Below are 21,628 nucleotides of genomic sequence, written 5' to 3'. Positions count from 1 at the left end.
GTTTTGGAAGAAATTTAAATAGGGTTTAAAAGTAAGAGTGGTGTCTTGCTCTCTTATGGCCTTTATATGCATGTGTTTAAAAATCATGTTGAAAAGAAACAAAATGAAATGTCCTCAGGTCTTTTTCCTACTGGCAAATATTTTTTATTCCCTTCTGTTCATGACCATGGCTTTGATTTCATTAACCTTCACAGGAGAGGGTGTTAGCACCCACAAATAAACATTTGTCACACAAACAGCGCACACTTATTTGAATCACCTCTTTCTCAGCCCAGCATGGCAATGGGGTGATTTTTCAATTGCAGCACTGGGCTGTGTCATCAGCTCAGCATTGTGATGGAGTGTGTGATTTTTGCCAGGGGCTGGTGGGCTAACATGCAGTGGCTTAGTGGGCCAGTTCAGGTCTGCAGGTTCACCACTCCCAATTTATATTTCTGTTTTGAATACTGTTACTTTACATCTATTTTGTGAGCTTACCTTAGTAGGGAGTGCTTCAATGGTGAGGTTCAAATCGTCCATCACTGCTTTCCATATGTCATATTTAATCTCATTTTGTAGTACACATGAACTTGGTTGAAAGAAAGCAAGGGTGCTGTCATAACAATAAATGCTGAAGTCAATTATCTGATAAATAGGCATATACTATGCACACCATTAGCCTTCCTAAAGTGTTAATCCTTTACTGTTATTGAACACGGGAGCAGAAACACACTAAGTAACCCAGACCCAACCCTCTGAAGAAATAGTGCAACCATCTTTAGTGAGGGAGTCTTCACATGCACAGCAATACACACAAAGACTTCTACACAAACCAGAACTCTAGATGATCTGCTTCTGAGTCACCTGGAAGCTTTCACTCTACACCTGTACTTGCAAAGGCTTCAACACTGCATTTGGTCACACTGTTCATGCAAAAGCTTGGAGCAGGGTTACTTGGTATGCCCTGACTCCCAAGAGTCTCCACTCCTGTGTTGAATAAGATTGCTATGTTAACACCTGAAGAGGGTTATTGTGACGTGGCAACATAAATAGCAAAATGTACCATTCACGGGAAATATCTGATTGACCGATTGATTGTAAAGATTTTAAAACAGTAAGTACTTGTATTTAAACCTCACTAGTGAACTACAGACTCATTCTGAAACCAATACAAAATGAACTGACGCAGTACCATACAAGGTTCAGAACCTCTGGCAGAAAGGACAGAGAAAGAGAGAGAGAGAGAAATCAAATCCCCCTGTGATGCTTGAAGAGTTATTTTCTTCTTAAGCATTTCACAATAATCTAACATTTAACATTTAGAGAATAAGGAAGTGCTAGGAGTAGGTACAGAACTGTACTGTACTGTACATGCACTGACTACTCAGATTCTGCTTGTGCCTGGGGTCACTTATCTGGTCTATGGAATACAGACTACTTCAAGGACACAGGACACTTTTGTGAACTGCCCTGTCAGTGTGTGTTATATTCTAGTTTGCATATATTCTCTTAAAGATCCCCTTTTGTTGCTGGGATGTCACATTTTCCAAGACTAAAACCGCAATATGTTTGCAGCATTGCTATAATTCCTACTTGGAATGTGGAGGCATTCTAGGAAGGTCTTGTGTCCCCTACTGGGTATATTTTGATTAACAATAAGAGGTGTTCATTGTGAGTTCTGGCACCTCTTTTTCTAAAAAAAAAACCAGCACTGCCTATAACCACAGCAATGAAAGGACATATGAAGTTGCCTTATACAGTGGTGCCTCGCAAGACGAAATTAATTCGTTCCGCAAGTTTTTTCTTCTTGCGAGTTTTTCGTCTTGCGAAGCACGGTTTCCCATAGGAATGCATTGAAAATCAATTAATGCGTTCCTAGGGAAACAGCTTGCCAGGCTGGCGGTGCGGAGAAGGGCTTTTCTCCCCACCGCAAGCCTTCAGGACAGGTACGGGAACAGAGGGGAAGGCGCGCAGCGCTTTCCCTCTGTTCCCGGGGCTTGCGTGGGAGGAGGGTTTTTCCTCCCCACCGCCAACATTCAGAACAGCATTCTGAATGTTGGCGGTGGGAAGGGAAACCCTCCTCCCACCCCAAGTCTCGGGCGGCGGGAGGCAGCGTTCCCGTCCACCCGCCCGGCTTCGGTGCGATGCTCCAAAGCCGCGCGGAGGGAGGAGGAGTTCCCGCCCCCCCGCCCGGCTTCGGAGCGATGCTCCAAAGCCGCGCGGAGGGAGGCAGCGTTCCGGTCCCCCCGCTCGGCTTCGGTGCGATGCTCCAAAGCCGCGCGGAGGGAGGAGGAGTTCCCGCCCCCCCGCCCGGCTTCGGAGCGATGCTCCAAAGCCGCGCGGAGGGAGGCAGCGTTCCCGCCCCCCCCCGCCCGGCTTCGGTGCGATGCTCCAAAGCCGCGCGGAGGGAGGCAGCGTTCCCGCCCCCCCGCCCGGCTTCGGTGCGATGCTCCAAAGCCGCGCGGCAGGAGGAGGAGTTCCCGCCCCCCCGCCCGGCTTCGGTGCGATGCTCCAAAGCCGCGCGGAGGGAGGAGGAGTTCCCGCCCCCCCGCCCGGCTTCGGTGCGATGCTCCAAAGCCGCGCGGAGGGAGGAGGAGTTCCCGCCCCCCCGCCCGGCTTCGGTGCGATGCTCCAAAGCTGTGCGGAGGGAGGAGGAGTTCCCGCCCCCCTGCCCGGCTTCGGTGCGATGCTCCAAAGCCGTGCGGAGGGAGGCAGCGTTCCCGTCCCCCCGCCCGGCTTCGGTGCGATGCTCCAAAGCCGCGCGGAGGGAGGAGGAGTTCCCGCCCCCCCGCCCGGCTTCGGTGCGATGCTCCAAAGCCGCGCGGAGGGAGGAGGAGTTCCCGCCCCCCCGCCCGGCTTCGGAGCATCGTTCCGAAGCCGGGCGGCGGGAGGAGGTCCGAGGACAGTGGGGAAGTCGCGCTTCCCCGCTGTCCGGGAGATTTCCCTATGGGCTGTCGTCTTGCGAAGCAAGCCCATAGGGAAATTCGTTTTGCGAAGCGCCTCCAAAACGGAAAACCCTTTCGTCTAGCGGGTTTTCCGTCTTGCGAGGCGTTCGTCTTGCGGGGTACCACTGTACTAAATCAAACCTTTGGTCCATCTAAGACAGCATGGTGTATGAAAACTGGCAGTGGATCTCCAGTGAACATTCACATCTCTACCTTGAGATGCCAGGGACTGAGGCTGGAATATTCTACATGAAAAAGCAGCTGTTTTACCACAGAGCTGGCGCTGTGGGTTAAACCACAGAGCCTAGGATTTGCTGATCAGAAGGTCGGTGGTTTGAATCCCCGCAATGGGGTGAGCTCCCGTTGCTCGGTCCCTGTTCCTGCCAACCTAGCAGTTCGAAAGCACATCAAAGTGCAAGTAGATAAATAGGAACCACTCCGGCGGGAAGGTAAATGGCGTTTCCGTGTGCTGCTCTGGTTCACCAGAAGCGGCTTAGTCATGCTGGCCACATGACTTGGAAGCTGTACGTCGGCTCCCTCGGCCAATAAAGCGAGATGAGCGCCGCAACCCGAGTCGGTCACGACTGGACCTAATGGTCAGGGGTCCCTTTATGAGTATGCTATTCTGTTCTTTTTCATTGTTTGCTTTATTTCTAAACAAAACACCAGAATGTCTACAGCAGGGCTGCTTCCTTACTCACCCAATGATAAAGGCAATATTTAATTCTATTTTCTCTGAAAAGTGATATCGCATAAAGGCTAAAATGCTGATAGAGTGCTGTTTGACTAGTTGTATGGAAAGTGTCCCAATGTCCTTGCGCCTCACTTGTTCCAACTGGAAATATTGAAACATTAAGCATTTTAAATCTCTCTGGTAGCATACGAGTAAATAACAATATCATTATTACTATTTCAAACTATAATTACCAAAGTACGAAGATGGTAACTGCAGGATCATTAATTAAAGAACTCTGGAAATAATTGCTCATAATGACATACATTTGCTACTGAAGGCAAACATTCTCAAGTGTGTTTTCTGAAAGACATAATTCAGAAAAAAGAGTGATTAGTACACATATAAGTCGTACAATGTGCCTTGCACATATTTCTCTTAATCATTAGGAAACTCATTTGGTCAAGAGAATAGAATAAAGGCAATTATGATGGTGCTGTGCATTAAGGAACCTGTGATTCACTTATTGAAAACATGTCTAGAGATAAAATAGAAGGAGATACATATATTCAATTAATTCATCAATTATTGCTCCAACAAAGATGTTTTGTATCTTGGGTGAGAAAACATTTTCAGCTCAAGCATCCCTCATGGCTAATCCTTCAGGGGACACTTGCCAATGGTGGATGGGGCCAAAACACCTGCCAGTTGGTGTGTCCACTTGCTACTTCCCTTCCGCACACAAATACACACAACACCACACAAGGCATGCATACTTGCATACAACCTTCTCGCCATTCACTCTTCCCCTCCACATCTCACTGCTCAGTTCTTGGTCCTTGGAGGGATATAGCCAGTGAACCAGTCAGAGCTGGAAATCAGCATTACCCACCACCACTGCCACCAGTGCTTCCAGTGGCAATGTAGGTTCCAGGAATAACTGCACACTGCATACTGGGTTCTACAGGTGGAGTGCAAGCCCATCCAACGAAGGACATCTTCTCAACTCCTGGACACAGGAACCGCCCATTATCAGCACCAACATCTTCAAATGGGCCTAGATAACCTGCTTCATCTAGGTACACCCTTACATTGCACAGCAATCGCCCACTCAATCATCATGCCCAGAAACAGAATGTTGGCAATTGACTAAATCTCTTGAGGAGGATATGTGCCACTGCAGCTTTCAACATGGTGGGAATTATACACCTCTCCAGTGAAACATTCAGAACCTGTTCCCAACAAATCAGACCTTCCTGGCTTGCTGTTACAAGTCATGACGGGCAAAGGTCAAAAGACCAAATAGTCAGTCAGACCCCTGCAAGCATTGTCTAATTCCTAATCCCAGCTGAAATGACCAGGCAGTGCTGTGGACACCTCTCTAAGATCTGCAATTCCAAGATCTGCAAATTGACTAACTATCCTCAAAGTGCTTTGCAAATTTGTCACAGCACACGTCTGAAGGGTCTGTTGTTCCAATTTCTGAACCTTCAACCAGCCTACTCCCCAGCCTAAAGAGCACAGCCAGACAGCCACTTTTGGACACATTTATTTGCAGCTGGCATCTGATACATGCAATAAACTGGAATCTTTGTTACAACCTGACTGAGTCTGAATATATTACTGGGGAAACCTGGTTGGTGGCAGTGGAAGAGATAAGTCCGTGGTCAATAGTCCGTGGAACGACCGGGGGCCCTGTGCGAATGCCACATCATCCACTATGAGATTTGTGTCACTTGCATTCCAACCTGCTTCATCACCCAAAGGCAACCAAGGAGCAGATCAGGTTCTGCAGTGACTGAGAGGGCACTTGGGAACAATCATGTCAATGGCTCTCTCCATCGTTTTGTTGTACAGTGGGACCAGGGACTCAAAAGGATCATCGCTATACCAACTGGAAAATCCCTCAGGGCATCCAGGAATCCTTCAGATTCCATCACTCTGTGGGGGCAGGCTATCCTAGCTGGACCCCCACACATGCAGGTCTTTACCTGCCTCACCCACAAGTGGTCTGTCCATGACAATGGGACAACATTAACCCCTCCCCTCTCTCTGCAACTACCAGGTCACTCAGAATCAGCCTGTAGGGAAAAAAACTGATATAGAATGCGATATGTGTTGACAATCTTTGAATTTTGAACATATACATACCAACTTCCCATTGGTTGGCCTATTTCAGGGATATAAATGAAGCAGGGGGTTACCTTCAAATGCTCATGACAGATGTTACCAGAGAAGACTCTAAAGTACCACAATCACCACTCCACCTCCTGTTTTTGATAATGGATTTCCTACATATCTCCATAATCGATTCCTAATTTCCCAATAAGTGACGTTGAGGAATAACTTCATTCTTATGCAAGAGGAACTGTTGTTGTCTTTTGTAAATTGCCTTTAATGCTTCTGTGAGATTGCAGAAATTGTTTTTAAGATCCTATGGGTTAATGTAAGCAATTAGGTCAACCTATATGTACGTCATTTTATTTGCAATTGATTTGTTACTGGAATATCATTCCAGATGCTTTTGTATGCCAAAAAAGTAGGTCCTTCATCATGAGTTCCAGTAAAGAAAAACTGTGTGTTTGAACAGTCACAAAGTGGATAGCCTGTATTGAGGCAAAACCAACATAAATTATATGCGCACAGTTTCTCTTTAATTAGTAAGCACACATAGCAGTTAATAGCAATAGCAGTCATTTAGACAAATAGCAGAGCAATTAACATCATCCACAGTGTATGGGAATGCAAACTATTTACAAATTCAGTCTATAGTTATATAGTCTACATGGCAAAACACTGAGCAATAAAGTGCCTTGCTAAAAATATTTCTGCCATGTGCTCAGTCGCACAAATGCAACTAAGACAAAAAAATACTGCAGGCCAATATTTATCAAGCAATCAGGTTTATTTTAAATGGTTTAGGAGAAAATTCACCAATCTGCAAGTCAATTAAAAAAACAAAAACTACTGATACATGATGCCTGTCTTTGCTTAGCTTAAGAAAAGAGGAGAGTGCAAAATATGGTCTGAAGCTCAACATAAAAAAAACTAAGATCATGGCCACTGGGCCCATCACCTCCTGGCAAATAGAAGGGGAATCAATGGAGGCAGTGAGAGATTTTACTTTCTTGGGCTCCATGATCACTGCAGATGGTGACAGCAGTCATGAAATTAAAAGACGCCTGCTTCTTGGGGGAAAAGCAATGGCAAACCTAGACAGCATCTTAAAAAGCAGAGACATCACCTTGCCAGTACGTATAGTTGCCAGAGGTACGTATAGTTAAAGCTATGGTTTTCCCAGTAGTGATGTATGCAAGTGAGAGCTGGGACCATAAAGAAGGCTCATCGCCGAAGAATTGATGCTTTTGAATTATGGTGCTGGAGGAGACTCTTGAGAGTCCCATGGACTGCAAGAAGATCAAACCTATCCATTCTGAAGGAAATGAGCCCTGAGTGCTCACTGGAAGGACAGATCCTGAAGCTGAGGCTCCAATACTTTGGCCACCTCATGAGAAGAGAAGACTCCCTGGAAAAGACCCTGATGTTGGGAAAGATTGAGGGCACAAGGAGAAGGGGACGACAGAGGATGAGATAGTTGGACAGTGTTCTCGAAGCTACCAGCATGAGTTTGACCAAACTGCGGGAGGCAGTGGAAGACAGGAGTGCCTGACGTGCTCTGGTCGTCCTCTACAAATCCTGTTCTCTTGCCCAATGCCTCCTCCACTGTAGAATGGCTGTAATGGCAGAAGGGATGAGTGAGAGGGAAGAAGGAGGATGACTGTGAAGAGAAAGGGAAAGAAGACTGTTGCAGAAAGCACATTTTAAGTTGGCCTAATGAGGGTGTTTTTGCTGGGAAAACCCATAAAGCCTGGAACTTGCTCTGCTGTTGCAATGCAGCCTTTGAGTACTTTTAGATGTGTGGTCACAGCTCAAAAATAAAAAAATAAAAGGCAATCCCAGATCCAAAATTGATTATCTCCGCTCCCCAAACAAACCTTAACTTTTTAGAAATTAATTTATCTTTATTCAGTATTCAGTACAATGATATGTACTTATATTGAGATAAGTATGTATGAGGGTGGGGTGGGTTCATAAATAAAGAAGGAATAGGATGTGAAAAGAAAAGGGGAAGGGAAGAACACATATAAAGTGTGAATACAGCAGACATGTTTGCAAATACAGGCAATGCAGATGGCAAACCCGGTTTTGTCACCATTTAATGTGTGAAGGGGAACTAGCCTGGAGAGCTGAACTAAAGCAGTTTGTAGACAATGTCTTGGAGGCAAACCTGGAGCTTTTTCAAACAGAATGCAAATTTGGCAGCCCTAAGCACAGATTTCCCCCATTAGCCTCATTTACAACACAGTATTATCTGGGGCTTGAACATGGCCCTTTACTAGTCAGTTTAAATTGTGATTAATACTGTTCCTACTTCAGTTACGTTTGAGACGAGAGAGACTGAATGCTTTTACTGCAAGTTGAATTCCATCCACGTGGCAAACTTCATTTATCTGGCTGATGAACTAGAAATATGGCAGTTCAAAATGCCTGGGCCAAGAATCTCAGGAAATGACAATCAGACTACTGTAATTTTAGTTGTTAGCACTTTATGCTCCAAGGCATGGTAAGTAGAAATGAGGAAAGCCTAATTCTTCCAATATATGGCCCAATTAATTGATGCTGATTGGCTACCAATGGAGGAGAAAATTGCAGAACTGGAGAATAATATATCAACCTTTGTTCTTTGGCTGAAAATATGTTTACTTGTATGTGTTTGCCAATATTTGTGTGACAAATCATGCGTCCATGTTTCAGGTTGCAGTGATTTGAAGAATCAAACAACTAAGCGGAATCTAAAGTATTGCTTGTCTTAAGAGTTGAGTGGGAAACATCCTACCTGAGAGCCAGACACATTGTCTTTATTGCCAAGGTTTATGAGATTTGTTGGGAGATGGGGAAATGTAACAGGTAAGAGAAATTGGAAGGGAAAGCAGACTTTTTTCCCCTGGAAAATACCTTTATTACCTCTGCTAGGCATTTCTTCGGTGTCTTTCTTTTATCACTTTTCTTTCATCTTCTATTCTGACCACGGCCAGTAATAGCCTCTCTCTTGGCTACACCAAAGCACAACTCTTTCCATTCACATCCTTGCTCAGCATGGACTCGGATTTTTAGCTTTCAATCTTTACTGTAATATGCCTCCAAAGACACTTTTAAAAAAATCAATAAACCTTGTACTGCTTTGAGCTTCTAGCTCCCACTGCTGTGTTATTTAGGAAATTATGTGCCTCCGTGTTACTGCCTGTCTAAAATAACTAGTGAGCTCTTGGAGTCACCATGGGCTATGTCTTCATCAACAGTAAGTACTGAACAACTTTCAGCACAGCTCCCATGACCATTAAAGGACAACGGATAGGTGGGGGGGAAAGGGGACAAATGAGGTTAGATTTAGATAAATGCAAAGAAAAAGAAGAAAGTGAAAACAAATAGTTAAGCCCAATACCACACTGGCAGAAGGAGAACAGAGCAGCAATGATTAACTGAAGCTAGAAATGGAAGGTAGGTGAATAAGATCTTAGTTTGAAATAATCAATGGGTCTTTTTTTTTGTCTAGCAGACTGAAGATTCACACTATTTCTTGGCAGTAGCCCCACGGTTATGGGTCTCAATTCCTTGAGGAGTTCAGCACGCTCCATCCCACAAAATATTTACATGGGTTTTAAAGGCCTACTTTTTTTACTGTTGCCTTTAATGGCCTGTCTGTGGGTGTGTTTTGCTTTTTGGTATAGCCATATTATGTCAGAATACTCTTAGTAAAGGTAAAAGGTAAAGGTACCCCTGCCCATACGGGCCAGTCTTGACAGACTCTAGGGTTGTGCGCCCATCTCACTCTATAGGCCGGGGGCCAGCGCTGTCAGCAGACACTTCCGGGTCACGTGGCCAGCGTGACAAGCTGCATCTGGCAAGCCAGCGCAGCACACGGAAACGCCGTTTACCTTCCCGCCAGTAAGCAGTCCCTATTTATCTACTTGCACCCGGGGGTGCTTTCGAACTGCTAGGTTGGCAGGCGCTGGGACCGAGCGACAGGAGCGCACCCCGCTGCGGGAATTCGAACCGCCGACCTTTCGATCGGCAAGTCCTAGGCGCTGAGGCTTTAACCCACAGTGCCACCCGCGTCCCATATTATGTCAGAATACTCTTAGTAGGTGCTGCCTACTAGTGGTAATGAAGTGTTTGCTTTTATTTGGTTTAAAACTGTATTATGGCTTCTTTGTTGGTATATATTGTTCGTGTGATACATGGAGGGTGGATCTACACACAGGGAAAAACCACTATAAATAAATCAGAAATTGGATCATTATAACAAAAGGAGAGAAAAAAACCCTATGGAAAATTGCATATAAAAATTTCTAGCTCTCTGGCGCCATCTGGTGTTGTCTGTTGTCTGCACATTCAAATAGTTATTTCTTTACTAATGTAGCTGAGTTCTGTGAAACCTTTTGTTTGAAACGAGGCCTAGAAATCTTTCAGTTAATTAAACATATAGATATACCAATCAGATACAAGATTTTGTGGGGACTATTTGAAAAAATTGTTGGAACAAACAGCACATTCAGAATTAGTAGAGAATAGTTACTCCAGCCAAAAAAGGAAATACCTCATTCATTTTGGTGCATCCTGAATACTTTTAATTACTATAAATCATGAATGTTTTAGAAGAATGGTTTTTTTTATTTTAAAAAATGTGACAAGAGGGAGTTCAGTTAGCCTGGCAAAAAAGGATGAGAAGAATTAGGGGTGCCTTCTATAAATAAATGCAAGGACCCAACATACCGTTAGTTAATTCAAAGTAATTTTTAACCTGCCCTTCATCAACAAGGAATCACAGGGCAGAGTGCTGTAAAACCAAAACAAGAACAACCAAGATTCTAAAACTATAAGCAACCAGTGCAGACCAGCAACTACAACAAATAACTAGATTTTGGATTTGGATGTTAGGTTGGATTATCTTTAAGGGTCAGTGTTTGAAACTCACATTGTTCTAGGTGCATTTTGCGACAGGGAATTTCATTAACACAAGCAGTTTCTAAGCTCTGGGCACAGTACTGCACCTAAGATTTTAGATTAAAACTGCAGAGGGGAAGCAAAGGAAGGTGGAAGTGGGGAGGCAGAAAAAGACCTACTCTCTGAAGGCTGGAGAAGAGACCCCTTAAGAATATTAGGGAGGTGGGCAGGAGAAGGACTAGACCATGTGAAAAATGAACGTAATATTTTAGCTGCCGCTCATTCATTTTTCAGCTTTGTATTCTTGTTATAAAAAACCCCCACACCTAAACATTCCATTGTTGTGCCCGTAACATAGGTTTAAGGTGCCATTTAGCTCCTAGCTTTCATATCTCAGTTTCTAACACTGCTTAGGGTAGCTTTCAACTGTGTAGTTCTTGGTTCCAAGAAAGAGGCTTGATGAGCCTGAAACCTGTAAGGCAAGTTTTGTCCAGGCACACTCTTCGTTTGTTTAGTTAAGTAAAATGAGGTTATAGTTTGCCAGAAGCACCAAGTGTAGTAAGCCCATATTTCCTTGAATAATGAGGAAACGGCAAGACTATTGGACAAGGACATGTCTTTTTTCTCCTACCTTCCTCTGCCCTGTGGGAGATTATTCCATCAATCTGGTTATGAAGAAGCTGCAGTTTTAGACAGGGATAAGGAAGACACATGGAGCACTGAGTTGGGCTCCGAAAGACTCATAAGGTTCTTGCTGCTCCGTAAACCAATAGATAGCCAACATGATGCCCTCCTGATTTTATAGAAGAACAAAGGATTTTGGACTAACCATTGTAGTAGTTTCATGGTGTACCTCCATATTATGCTCTAGCTGTATATTTGTAAATAAACATACATTTTACAAAGTGAGCTCATTCAAAGGAAACAAAACCTGAGTATGTACTGCATCCTCGAAACCTCATCATTTGAGTTTTGGGGTGTGCATAACAATACACATGGGAAAGAGGCATTTAGGATGAAGAGAAGCATTGGCAGTCATGAATTGATATTGTCTTCAAAGAAGCCAATGCAGCTGTTTCAGAAATGGATCTTCTTCAAAGAAGACGAAGAAGACCCATTTCAAAAACAGCTGCATTGGCTGCCAGATCTGGCAGCCAATGCAGCTGTTTTTGAAATGGGTCATATGAGTTCCAAAGGCAGTCTCAGCCACTGCATTTTGAACCAGTTGAAATTTCCAAGTTGTCTTCAAGGGCAGCATCACACAGAGCACATTTCAGTAATCCAATCTGGACGTTCCAAGAGCGTAGAGTACTGTAATCAAGTCATCACTGCCCCAAAATGGCCACAGCTGGCAAACCAATTGTAACTGGAAATAGGCACTCCTAGGGAGCAAGACAACCCTATCCAGAACAAGCCATCTTCCCACCTCCTGGACTTGAGAACTTGGAACACATAACACTACTGTTTTTTTGAGGATTCAGTTTCAATTAAAACACAAGCCCAGGTTCAGGTAACATGCAAAGCCAAACCTTAGCTCAGCTCAGGAGAAATAAAAAGGCCTAGGAAAAGGAAAGAGGCAGCAAGCTTCTTTCTGGGAGCCTGCACATTTGCATGGTCTCATAGTTTGGCTTATCGTGTTGTGAAAACCAACTATCCTAGGAAAGAAGGGGTGTATTCTAGAAAGGAATATTTGAAGGTATGGATATCCATGCTACTTAAAAGTACAGTTTGATACTAAACGGTAGGTTTTGCCCTCATTATGCAGTGCTTTAAGTTATTAGGACATTTAAATGAAGGAATTACAATATTTATGTGGCACATAAATTATGCATCGTTTTCTAAGGACAGCCATAAAACCTCAGGCATTTGCAAGTCATTTCCCTTTGTTGGTGAGCAAATGTTCAGCAAGTTGTAACACTTCTCCCATCTGAGTCCTCCTCACCCTTTCGGAATGAGCAAAGAATTTGTGCAGGTTTATATGGGGTGTTATAAGAACAAATGTGAAAAAATGAAGATGTGAAGGGGGGAGGGAACACTTGGATGATGAGTATGCATGTGTGATCAGCCCTGCGCAGCCATAAATCTATGTTCCATTCTGGTGACATGCTTTAATTAAAAATAGATGCTGGCAACAATCATTTTTAAGCGGCAAGATTATGTGCCACTTCTCATAATGTCAATCATGCTCAAAATGGAAATAAAAGAATAAGACAGTTTCAGCAACTGTCAGTATGCTGCTAAAAGTCATTGATGTCAATTGTACTTGGTGATTTAGTCATGTAAGTATCCAAAACAAAATACATTAACTGCTAATAGGTAGAAATAATTTATCTGTCATGTAAGATGCAGTATTTGGTGACCTTTTCAGGCATTTAATTTTATCTTCAGCAAGATGAACAATGAGATGAACAGCAAAATGAACAATGAATATTTGATATTTGTTTACTGAATATAGCACAAATTGGGATGAGAGAATGCATGAAATACATAGGCTTTGTGCTTTTGGGTTCTGTACTGTGAGAGACTGAGGTGTCTTTGAGAGTTTATATCCTCTGGACATAGGTGCCAACTTCCTGGGACCCTGGGTGCCCAAGCACCCACAAAATTCCCTATGAAGGAGTCAGGCACCCACAAATTTTGGTGCCAGGGCCATGAACACTGCATGGCACCCATGGCCCCGAGCACCCATGGTCATGGGGCCAAGTTGGCTCTCCTGCCTCTGGGTTTGAGGCAGGTGTAGAGAAGAGATGGTTTTATGCCCCAGGTGAGAGATAAGGTGGAACACTGTATACCATATAATTTGCTCAGATGGATGATAGGTGTATTTATGGCAGGTCCTGTGAGATCTGGCTGTCATGTGTTGATGCCTGTGTGACCTAGAGGCATGATAAATTCTGTGTATGAACTGTTTTAGCAGGGTGTTCTATGTACAAGATGTGCCTCAGGAGACAGAGATTGGATGAATGTTGTAGGATGGCCTATCTCAGTGATTAAGAGGAGGAGCAGGCATAGCAGAGGGAGATTCTGAAGGAGTGGTGATAGGTGCTTGTGCCTAATATCACCCACTGAGTTCCCTCTTATTTGTGGTACTTATCAGTGCTCTAGCACTGCCCCCAACAATCTGTTGGTTCTGCTGCTGAATTCCATGTTGGTTCTTGACAGAACCATGGTGATTCATTATTTGATCATGAACAAATGGGCCAACCTGACATGGCCAGATTTGACTCAGCTCTGTCCACTCGCTGCAACATCAGTCAAGGACTAGTGGGGAGGTATTGCAGTGGTCCATAGAGGTTCACTTCCTGTATTATAAGTATTGCTGAGAGAGGAAGTATCTCATATTCATTTCATATTGTGAAAAGGTTTGACTTATTCATGATATTGAGCGGAAAGCTTTCTTAATTCACTAATTAAAGCATATGACTTTTTTTGTAAATAATTTTTATTCCTAACAAATCAAACCAAAGCTTGCCACATAAAAAAAAACACCAATACAGCCAATTATAAAGTCCGAATTAAATAATTTCAAAGGGTGACTTCCCGTGTTCTGAATTCCAAGAGCTACTGTCCTTCATTTATTTTCTGCTTTCTTCCCGCATCTCTCAATCAGTCTCTGGTATACGACTCTCCATCTTGCTTTGTTTCACGATTCCATATTTCTATAATCACCTAGGAGTCAAATTTTTATTCCATATTGTTCTCAGTCTTATTATTTGGAAACACAGTCCTCTTTCAGTAGTCCCTCCTTTCTCTACCATTTCTTGCTCTGGGTTTCCATACAAGGTTGAAATTAATGACGCCATGTTGACTTTGATCTCTCATAACAAGCTGATGTTTCAAGTTCTATACCATGGGGTGTACTTGACAATCAATAAATTATATAAAGATTGTTCCCAGTTTCTCCAAAAAAATAACCACGCTCGCTCTCCAGGGCCCTGGAGAGCTAGTAGGCATCCAGAATTCACCGTCACTCTCTGTCCAAACATATATAAAAATATTCCGTGTGAGCACATGCATTTTTTGTAAAGTACATCCCTTTTGTAGTTCAAATTACAAAGTATCTCCGGCCTCCCTCAGATAAAGGAGGTTCCTTGTTTTCCTTTTTCTTGCTGCGTCACAGCTGCTACCAGCGCCATCTTTCCTCCTCAGCCAAAGCCATTTTCATATCTGATCTTATTCTGCCAATTTTAATTAGGACTCTCCACCAAGGACCGTGGTGCCATATATCCATTAATTTTTTTCCTCCTGCATTTCCTTTAGGTAATTAATTCTTTCTTGGTGAGGTTCGCCAAATCATTAAATAGCTGATATAACAAATACAAAAATATGGTAGCCGCTCACCACATTAATCAAAACACCAAGATGGGAGTCTTTTTGAAGTCCAAAGCTTGACCTCCAGTGACTGTGTAGTTTAGCAGATTTTCCTTTTATCTCTTTCCGTCCAGAAATATTTTTGTCCAAATCTTTTTAATTTTTAGAAAACAGGTATTCCCCACTCGAGAGATTGACCCCGGAGAGTTCCTAGTTTGTGCCATGCAACGCCCAGTGTCCCAGCCCCTGCATCTTGTTACGAAAGGCTGATAACAGACGATCTGTGGGCAGCTAAGCTCCCCTACCCTGGGGGGGGGGGGTTGAAAGAGCTAATTACACTCATATTAGCCCTGGATTTCTGGCACTACTGGGGGTCCAGTCTCATGGGTGGCAGCCATTTCCCTCGGCAGGAAACAGGAAGTCTGATCTGGGGACATTTTTAACTAAAAAAGAGGTTGCATTTTTGTTTATAAAGTGCCTTAAAAGTAAGGAAGCATGGAACAGAAATAAATACGGACAGTGTCTATTTGCATTCTAAAAAGAACGTTAAAAGCTGCAAAAAATATAAGAAGACATCTGACACAACAGGGAAAGGAAACAGAAATGGAGGGGAAATCTGAACAGTCATTTAAAATCACAGGTAGCCTCTCAAATCATTTTAACTAGGAAATCAATGAATTTGAAGTTTTCTAGACATCTAGAATTTTGCTGTTGTTATTGTTCTCTTGCCAGGCTATAAATCGGATCCCAGTGCTCATAGCAAAAATTATGTCACACCATTGAAGATTCTACAATGAAATAAGTTCACAGTGTGCCATAAGCAAAGTGACAGGTCACATTGCAGCAAATCTGAAGATCTCTGCAATTGCAGGGTATTCTCTGTTCAAGCTTTTTAATGTTTACTGTTCTTTATTATTGAAGAAAACCAGTGTTTTTGTTTGTTCATTTCATATTGCTCTATTTGCACTCACATTTTGTTCTACACAAACCACGTAAAATGCCTACCAAAGACATTATCTCATTTTTCAAATTCTTAAGGATCTCATATATAGATAAAAGTATTCAGGATGCTTACTGAGAAGCAAGCTCTACTAAATTACCGGAAATTAGACTTACTTTCAAATAAATACATTTTGAAACAGGATACATGAGTAGAACTGTCTCGGGACCCAATTAAATCTTAAGGGCTTTGGACATTTTAACCACACATTCTCATGTGTATGCTTGATGTGTGCTCAAATCTTCCTCAGCAAATTTGGTTATCATATTAATTTATTATTTTAAATACAGCAATGTGCTTTTACTTTTTTATTTTTTAAAAAAGTTACTAAAGAAAATTCAGTTATCCCAATTCTCTTATTTTGCTCAGTGTACAATTTCAAATAGAGCTGTTACCAAACTCACAAGGTTCCCAAGGCAAAAAAAGCCACAAGCCATAACAGGTGCATAAATCATAATAGGGCATTTTGCTTTGCCAGCAACGAAGCATTTCTTACGCTGCCAATGTCCAATAGATTAAAGCTCCCACACAAGGAACTGATTTATCTTTCTGGTTCTTTTCGCTTAAGGATCATTAATCACTACTAGGAGTCCCCAATTTAAAAGAAAGCAAATTAAATCTAAGCTTATCAATAAAATAAAGGTAATTCTTCTTTAAAACATCTGCCAGTTAATATTCTATGGTTGTCATATTTTGTTTATATTTATATTTTCTACTTACAAGAAAACAGGTGGTTATTAATACCTTGACTGTGATAGGAACATGAGAAGAAGAAAACAAAAGACATTTCATTTTGTTTCATACACCAGGCATTAGCAAGATATTTCATTTTTCTACATACATCAGACTTTAACTTTGGCCTCAGATATTAGCTAGAAGCAAGCAAAGCATAATTTTTGTCTCCCCAGAAACTTTTTAACCCAGCTCAAATGGGTTTCTGTTACTTCTGTAACCTTTCTGTTATTTCTTAATGCTCCTTACTAATCACCCATAAACACTACACTGCAATGGTCAGAAAAAGCTACCAAGAGGCTACTAGCACCCAACTCCCATATCTTGTGACATTGTCCTTTTTACTTGCCTAAAAAATTGTACTGACCTAGTTAAAAGCAGTTACAAAGCTAGAACCCTCCCAAACTTTCCCAGACATTCCATCACTCCCACCATGAGCAGAAAAGTAGAAAACAGCATGTGGCCATCATATGGCCATAGGGATTTCTTACGCTAAATGTTGATAGCCTACTTCCAATCTGTCTTGAATTAGTGCCTTACTCATCTCCCCATATCCACAGTGCTGGATGTCGGCATACAAGGGTAGTGATGAAGTGAGAAACCGACTCTCCTCTTGCTTGCTTGCAGGAACAGATTTTACAGTCAGTGACTGTGCACCTGTTCATTGCCATGGACCTAGAAGCGGCCCAAAAGCCATGCTCTGCGGACATGCGGGAGGGGTGGGCAGAACACAACCCCCATGCAAACAGCAAGTCCACCTGTATTGCAGTAATGTGGTAAGTGGTCATCTAACTCTTCTTTAACTGTTTTAAACTATTTCATCTCAACTTCGGTGAGTTTCCTTGAGAGGATTCTCTACTGATGAGGCCATGGTATACACAAAAAAGAGTATACTTAGTTTTCCTGTACCTGCTGGTCAAGGCAGGATGGCTAGGGGAACCTTTGAGATCTGCTTATCCTAAGTAGCTAGGTTTCAGGGTGGTGGAAATCAAATTCTGCTGTGGGCAGAACTTGGAAGCAGACTGGGGATAGTGTGGCAATGTCTACAATCAAAGAGGATAGGGACGGACTGGACTCACCCTTGTGGATTCGTATAGGCTCTCTCAGTTCCAGGCCTCTCCTGTCTTTTTTCACACAACTCTTCTTTTCTGCAGAAGTTGTGCCTTCATCCTGCAGGCTCTCTCAGTTCCAGGGCTCTCCTCTGTCTGTTAATGTAACAACAATAATAAACACTGACCGCAGGAACTGGAAATTCCTAGAATGCCTTGAATGGAAACCTGTGCCCTACTTTCTGTTTTGTGAGACTGTCTGAACACTATGGATCATCTCTACTCTGACACCACATAGGAATAACAGCTGAGAAACTATGTTGGGAGAGGTAAAAGAATTCTAACTTTCACCTCTAACCTCCCTAACACAACACCACCTACTGGTGCTTATACAACTAAGACCATGCTAACCAGTTGTCATAACATTTTAAATTAAATTCTGTACTGGCTATTAACATTGCTAGACTGTGTGTGTGTGTGTGTGTGTGTGTAAACTGCCTTGAGATGTTTTAATAAAATGCAGTATATAAATATTTTGAATAAATAAAAACACCAGTGAAGTGGTTTGAAACTAGTGTTACCCGTCATCAACATATTAAGTAAAAATTCAATTTAAGGCACCCAGAGTTTTGAGTCACGTTTTCTTTTAAAAAATGGTGAAGAGCAGCAGAAATATTTGGGAGCTAGTCATTTGCCAGCAGGAGATGTACTATATAATTAAACTGTCATCCTTGTTGATAGCTTATTACCAGCAGGTAATAAGATATGTGTGTCATTACAAGTCATTGTACTGTATTTTATGCTGCAAGAGATTAGGGTACGTTTCCAGTGACAGAACAGAGTGAATGCTTAGAGATTGTTGCCATTATGGACATTATAAATCACAATCTACAACTTAATAGTTTAACAATTATCTACAGTGCCAAAGCTGGAAAATTACTAGCAATGAATGGCTGCTTACCCCACTGGTAAAAAGTGAACGTTAACGAGCTGTAGTGAAAGAAATCCCTGAGGAATGGTAGAAGTGGTTTATACTATTCTGCTTTAATTCTGTATGTATAGCCACATATGCAGATGAAAATAAACTACTGGTTGTATTACAAGTACAGTTGTAAGACATTAAAGGGGAATTGACTAGAACCAATCTGTTTCTCGATAAAGAGGTGTTCACACCACAACTACATGCATAAAAGGGTATCGTCTTTACTCTCAGTCTAGGGTGAGATTCAACTAAACTTTACACAGGGTAAACCTATTAAAAATAATGGACATATGTTCAGTTCAAGTTCATCCAAATGCACTTTTTTTTGCATAATTATTTATGCCTGCCCCACAGCTATTAAACACAAAAGAGTGCTGCTCTCCCCTAATGCCAACCCTAAATCATGTGAAGAACTCAAGGTAAGAGTTAAAAGGAAAGAAAGCATTAATTTGGGAAACTTGGAAATTTGTTTTTAAATAAATAAAATGAGCAGGGGTAGCCCATCCCATTTCACTGCCTGAAATGAAATGAGAAGTTGTCCCCACTCCACCGAAGCCTCACTTACAGGCTGTTGCAGCAGCTTCTGATAAGATCTCATAGAACTCTCATGAGATTCTGCAAGTTCTCACCAGAAACTGCCATCACGCAACCCTGGCGGCAGCCCATAGGAGTTTCATCCCGTGAGATTCTGTCACCTGAAGCAGTTGCTTCAGTCTGCCTCACGTGTGAGCCGGCCCTTAACATGAGCACCAGCAATTGTACAAACCTAATTATTAAAGTGGGCAATGTCCCACCTGTCCTAATGGACCAGCCTCCACCGAACAAGCTTATCTGGAAGCATCCATGTTGATTTCCCTCATGCAGCTGCTAAAAATTTACATTGGCTAATGGTCAAAATAGATTGCTGTGGTTACACAAAGACAGGAAGAGGTAAACAAAAGTAATGCTTTACCATCTGTTAAGATGGGTGGGGTTACACCTTCATGGTGTACTCTAGGAGTTTGTTCCTACAACACTTTGTTCTGTGTACACACCAAGCCTTTCTGAGCCATACATATATCAACACTTACATGGAGAAACATATCATGACATAAAAAAGTTAATGTATGTATGTTGGGAGGGGGGACCCGTGGCCCTCCAAAAGTGCTAGAAATACAACTCCAATCTCTGCTGACCATTAGCTATGCTGGCTGAGGGCTGGTGGGGGTTGTAGTTCAATAACATCTAACCACCTCATATGTAAATCAGTTGATCATGATCATAACTTCTATAACGGGAGCAGCAGTCCCCCGTCCCCCCATTGGCTGCTATCAAGAATATGCTGATGGAAACAGGCACCTGCTGATATTACAGATAAGTAGGCCTTGTTGCATGTGAAATTGTCTACTGCATTTATATACCATTTCAAGGTGGATTACAACTTAAAATACCAGCAATGAAAACACACAATGATGTAGTAGTAAATTTAGAAGTGCTTGAGTTCAGCACAACAGTCCCCTTAGCCATACCCCTATGGCCACACCCAAACTAAGACTATGCAAGAAAAAATGGACTTTCAAATGTTTTACGTTACATAAATTCATTGGGCCCTGTCACAACCCCAGTATATCCAGAGTGCAAGTGATTGAGTGAGAAGGAGAGGTGGCGGCTCCTTCTGTGGCCAGCACTCTGCTACAGTGCACTGCCCACAAAGAGCAAACAGACAAGCTTAACAGCTAGCACACAGGCCCAGGTAGGGTGGACAAGAGAGCCACCGCCTTCTCCTGCTTATACACTACCCACCCACTCCCCTTGCCCCTGCAAAGCGGCAAAGCTCAGAAGAGGATGCACTTCTAGCAGAGGTGTACCGAGGAGTTGGCGAAACTGCTTTCCCACCACCACCAAAAATCAACTATCAGACTATGGAATGTATGATATTTATGTGTATGATGACATGCTGCCACTGTTGTGGCGACATCAAACTGCACAAAGGCGTGTGAATTTTTCTGCCCTTCCTTCTCGCCTTGCCCTCACTCCAGACGCTTTTGAGTATTTGGGTCATGTAAAATGTAATATCTAATGTGGCTATTGCAATAAAGTGATTTGGAGGGGGGGGCAACAATGCAGCTCTTTGCCAAGAGTGCAAGGGACCCTAGGTACACCTCTGACTACTAGAGGCGGAGAAGTCACTGGCTGGGGCAGGCAATGGGATGGGAAGACAGGCTGCTATGTACCTTTTGCCTTTGACTGCCTTTCCTCACCACCAGTTCCAGCTGTTTCAAGCTAAACGTGACAGTCTGACTTAGCCGGCATTACCATTAGGCACTGCCGCCCCCCACCATTATATTACTTTGAGGGCTGACTGACTGTTTTAAAGCACAGAGAAAAACGGGCGGGAGAAAGAATGTAACAGGGTCCAGGAAGAATGGGCTGGAAGGGAGTGTGCTGGAAGAGGGCATGCATGGCTGGCTGGCTGGCACCCACACACCCATAGTTACTTGTAACTTTCGCTTGTAAATATGAAAGGCAGAATATTTGTGGGGTTAAATAGCCTTACAGGAAAGGGGGAAAGTTATGGGGAGTCTAACTTAAACAAACCCAGCTTCAGAAGCCTGTTGCGGAGTTAATAAATGCAAGAGACGAAAGGCAGAACCATCTTTCGCTGGGCGTCAGGGGCGAGTGAGAGACGAGGCAGCGAGACCAGCAGGGAGGTCCGAAGAAGACGTGGTCCCTCCAAGCGCGAGAATATGAAAAAGGCGCCTGGGCTGCTGAGCCGAGACTTTCCCGGGTTCCTGTGTGTTCGTTTTCGCCTCAGGTGACAGGAGCCCTTCTCTCCGCCGCCCGTTTTGAACTTGCGCTTGCAAATAAAGGCACGCCACCAGGGTCAAGCGGGGCATTCGCGGCGAGCGAGGTCCCTTTCCACCTCGCCCTGCGGAGGAGCTGGGTCTGGAAAGCCGAGGAAACTCCGGCGGC

General features: G+C 43.2%; 1 protein-coding gene across 3 annotated transcripts in view; it reads right to left on the bottom strand.

Moving 5' to 3' along the window:
* The window catches only part of IL15 (interleukin 15), a 50,642-nt gene that overhangs the window by 28,435 nt on the left and 579 nt on the right, over positions 1-21,628 (bottom strand). For all 3 annotated transcript variants that reach the window (XR_013394181.1, XR_013394182.1, XM_077934061.1), the window contains exons 2-4: positions 17,725-17,850; positions 3,852-3,960; positions 478-592 (exon numbers count right to left, since the gene is read on the bottom strand). Coding sequence is in view for 1 of the 3 variants with exons in the window: in XM_077934061.1 (XP_077790187.1) it covers positions 478-592; positions 3,852-3,925 (189 nt within the window). In the remaining 2 variants the exon portion in view is untranslated. The remainder of the gene's footprint in view (positions 1-477; positions 593-3,851; positions 3,961-17,724; positions 17,851-21,628) is intronic.

The sequence above is a fragment of the Podarcis muralis genome, chromosome 9 (assembly GCF_964188315.1).
Source record: "Podarcis muralis chromosome 9, rPodMur119.hap1.1, whole genome shotgun sequence".
NCBI lineage: Eukaryota > Metazoa > Chordata > Lepidosauria > Squamata > Lacertidae > Podarcis > Podarcis muralis.
Note: the sequence above shows the minus strand (reverse complement) of the source record. Positions and strands in the feature narration are given on the sequence as shown.